The 4175-nt window shown below is 34.4% G+C and overlaps 1 gene segment (V, D, J or C); it reads right to left on the bottom strand.

Moving 5' to 3' along the window:
- Positions 1–2056: 2056 nt before the first annotated feature.
- LOC102881462 lies at positions 2057–2631 on the bottom strand. The segment is given in 2 exon segments: positions 2057–2373; positions 2583–2631. Coding segments are annotated over 2 exon segments (366 nt in total).
- Between the last annotated feature and the right edge of the window lie 1544 nt (positions 2632–4175).

Raw genomic sequence — 4175 nt, 5'->3', positions numbered from 1 at the left:
AACTGAAATGAAGAATACATTAGATAAAATCAATATCAGATTATGTGAAACAGAGGACTGAATCAGAGATTTGGAAGACAAGGTAGTAGAAAACACTCATTTGTAACAGCAAAATGAGAAAAGAATTTTTAAAATGAAGGTAGTTTAAAGGACCTCTGGGACAACATCAAGCATAACAACATTCACATCATTCGAGTGCTAGCAGGTGAAGAGAGGAATTAAAAATCTATTTGAGGAAATAATTACTGAAAACTTTCCTAATCTGGTGAAGGAATTAGATATACAAATCCAGGAAGAGTAGAAAGTCCCAAATGAGATAAACCCAAAGAGGCCCACACCAAGACACATCACAATTAAAATGCCAATGGTTAAAGACAAAGAGAAAATATTAGAAACAGCAAGAGAAAAGTAGTAACTTATCTACAAGGGAGCTTCCATAAGATTGTCAGATGATTTCTCAACAGAAACTTTGCTGGCCAGAAGAGATTGGTATGAAATATTCCAAGTGATGAAAAGCAAGGACCTATAATCAAGATTATTCTACCCTACAAGGCTATCATTTAGAACTGAAGGAGAGATTAAGAGCTTTCCAGACAGGAAAAAGCTAAAGGAGTTCATCACCACCAAACCCATATTATGAGAAACACATATTATGAGAAATGACTCCTTTAAGAATAAGAAAAAAAAATAAAAATATGAATAAGAAAATATGGCAATTTTTTTTATTGATGAAGGCAAACACATAATAATAATGGTAGATCAACCAACAGTAAAGCCAGTAAAAAGATTCAAAGACAAAAGTAAGAAAATCATGTGCAATTACAACAGTAAATTAAGTGATACATATAGACACACCGCCTTCAAAAAAGTAAAAAATAATGACAAAAACACAAATGTGGAGGGGTTGAGTTTAGAATGTGTTTGATCCTAAGCAACCATCAATTTAAAATAGACTGACATAAACATAGTTTGGTATATAAGAACATGGTAACCACAAACCCAAAATCTACAAGAAATAAACAGAAAGCAATTCAAACACAATACTACAGAAAGTCACCAACACACACGAGAAGAGGGTAAGAGAATAAAAAAGAAACAGATAACTACAAAAACCATAAGAAAACAATTAATAAAATTGCAATAACTACATAGCTATCAATAATTACTTTTAATGTAAATGAACTAAATTCTCCAAACAAAAGACAAATGGATAAAGAAGATGTGGTACATATATAAAATAGAATATTATTCATCCATGAGAAAGAATGAAATCTTACCATTTGCAACAACATGGATGGACCTAGAGGGTATTATGTTGAGTAAAATAGGTTATACTGAGAAAGACAAATACCATATGATTTCACTTATATGTGGAATCTGAAAAATGAATAAACTCATAGATGCAGAGAACAAACTGATGATTGCCAGTTGGAAGGGTTTTGTAGGCCAGGTTAAAAAAAAAGTGAAAAGATTAAGAAATACAAATTAGCAGTTAAAAATAGTCATGGGGATATGAAATACAGCATAGGGAGTAGTCAATAATATTGCAATAACTATGTATATGGTACCAGGTGGGTACTAGACTTATCAGGGGGATCATTTCGTAAATTGTATAAATGTGTAACCACTATGTTCTACAACTGAAACTAATATAACATTAAATGTTAACTCTAGTTGAAATTTTTTTTTTAACTTTTTGATTGAGAAAAAAGATATATAAGGAACTCTTCAAAAAAACCAAAATATGGTTTGAACAAGAACTTTTCATGAAAGAAGATATCTAAATAGCTAATGAAATATAAATATATGAGAAGTTACTCAACATCACTAATCATCAGAGAAATGTAAACTTGAACCACAATACCATTTCAGGATCTACCAATATGAATATAATAAAAGGTTTGACAATACTAACTATTGCTACTGTAATTTTTATATGAACCCTGCAGACTCTTCCCAAATAGATCCTGCACAAATAAAAAGACCACAAGGGAAACTGCAGCTGCTGGAAACACCTACCCTCACCACACAATCAGCCTGGGAGGATGATTTATGTTCAGGGCTGTAATACTGTGACAGGAACTGTATAACCCTGCTGGCAGTAATAACTGGCAGCATCATCAGGCTCTATCTTGCTGATTGTGAGAATAAATTTTGTCCCAGACTGAATTCCACTAAACCTATTTGAGACACCAGAATATAGGTTATCAGCATCATAGATGAGAATTTTAGGGGCCTGGCCTGGTTTCTGCTGATACCACGTTAGGTAATCACTGACGCTCTGATTAGCTGTGCAAATGATGGAGGCACTCTCTCTTAGAGACACAGAAAGGAGGTTTGGAGACTGGGTCAACATGATGTTCCCATTGGAAGCTGAAAAGGAAGCAAAACACAAAAGTCACCATTGTTAACTAGATCTTGTTCCATTTTCCTCCCAGGAGATTCTAGCTGCCCTTGTTCCCCATCTTGAAAGCACTTGGGTCTCTGAGAAGAGATCCACAAAGACTCTGGAAGACCTTACAGTTAGTTAGGAAGAAAGAATTTCCATCATCTCAGGGATATTCCTGTGGGCCCTTCCTCACCTGGGAGCCAGAACAACAGAAGGCAGAAGAGTTGAATCAAGACACCCATGTTCAATCCAGGTAGTGCCTGAGGCTTCCCTCCACCTTCTTAGAATCACTGAGCAGGCTTTTTAATGAGAATTCTGAAGAGCAGAAATGTACTCTGGGGAAAACATGCAAATCAGTGAGGGATTGGTCTGGTATGGGCTTGCAGCTGCAGAGCCAGTATCTCTGTAGGTCTCAGTTCCTCTTGGGTGTTCACATCAGGAGTAACTTTGGATTCAGCCCCAGAGGAGCTTTTCTCCAATGTTTGTAAAATAAAACCTCCTCTGTGTTTTATGGTCCTTATTTGTCTTCAGGGCCTAAGATCTTGTAATAAGAACAGGATTTTCTTTCTAAGAACAAGACAAAAAGTTAGATGACTCTCCAAGACTTAAAATTTAATATGAACACATAATTATTTCTGGAAATTATGTAAAATATCATGCCCTAGAGAAAGGTGTAAAATATAGGTTTTATCTTGCTATGTCACTTAGAGTAGATGTTATGAAACATGGTGGGGGCAGGGGTGTGTAGCTAAAGCCTTTGGAGTAAATGTATGCAGTTCCTATTTGGGCACTGTGCAGTAGAAAAGGCTCACAGCTTATTGAAGTATATTTTCATGGCCAGTATTATTTTTATTTTGGAAATTTATTATTTTAAATGTTAAAATTTTCTCATTTTCTATATTAGCTTTTTCTCATTTCTCTCTTTAATTTTCTCTGATGGTATTGTTATATCTGAGAGTTACTAGGTCTTTTTTTACCTGATACAGTTCCAGAGTTGTCATTATTAGTATTAAAAATGATTCAGTTTGGGTGAAAAGTCATATAGTCACCCTGTATTTTGACTCTATTCCTAGTATATAATAAACAAATAATTTTCTTAATTGAAAAATAGTCACATATGTAAAATTTCATCATATAGCTTTATATCATCTGAGGAAACGAGGGAAAAAATGAAATGAAGACACTATAGTAAAGCTGCTAAATTATTAAAATCAAGTAGGCTGAGACATGAGGAAACAATTCTATTCTTCATTTAAATAGCCTAGGAACTTAAACTTTTGAAATTTCAGTTGTGTGGCAGTGCCTGGATGTATCTAAATTTTATAGATAAACCTCTGAAGGGCTGAAGAAATAATTTTTATGTGCTAGAAATGTTTAATCTCATAGACAACCACTTGTCGTGTTTAAGAAATAATGTTTCATTATCTAGACCACTTGGCATCCATTACCCAGACCACTGGACATCTGGAAGATTACCATCCTGAGTCATTCTGTGAGTTAAAAATGCAGGATTCATTGTTTTTCTCAAGATTGTAGTTTTTACTCTGAGAATATCTGCCTTTACATTCTTCTTAAGAACACTCTGGGTATTGCTTAGTTGTGTTTCTAGTTTGCAAATCCCTAAGGCCCTTGAATAAATCTTTGCCATGTATTTCTAGCCAAAGCAGACTCTGACTCTTGTGCTCCATTGACATATCTATCAATATGATCAAAAATGTTATATTCTGAATCTGGGTATTATCATCACCATAGTTAAATTTACAATGCTCCATAGCTGATCTTCTTA

Source organism: Pteropus alecto, unplaced genomic scaffold (assembly GCF_000325575.1).
Source record: "Pteropus alecto unplaced genomic scaffold, ASM32557v1 scaffold315, whole genome shotgun sequence".
Lineage (NCBI taxonomy): Eukaryota > Metazoa > Chordata > Mammalia > Chiroptera > Pteropodidae > Pteropus > Pteropus alecto.
The sequence above is the reverse complement of the archived record's forward strand: the minus strand, read 5'-3'. Positions and strand labels throughout refer to the sequence as shown.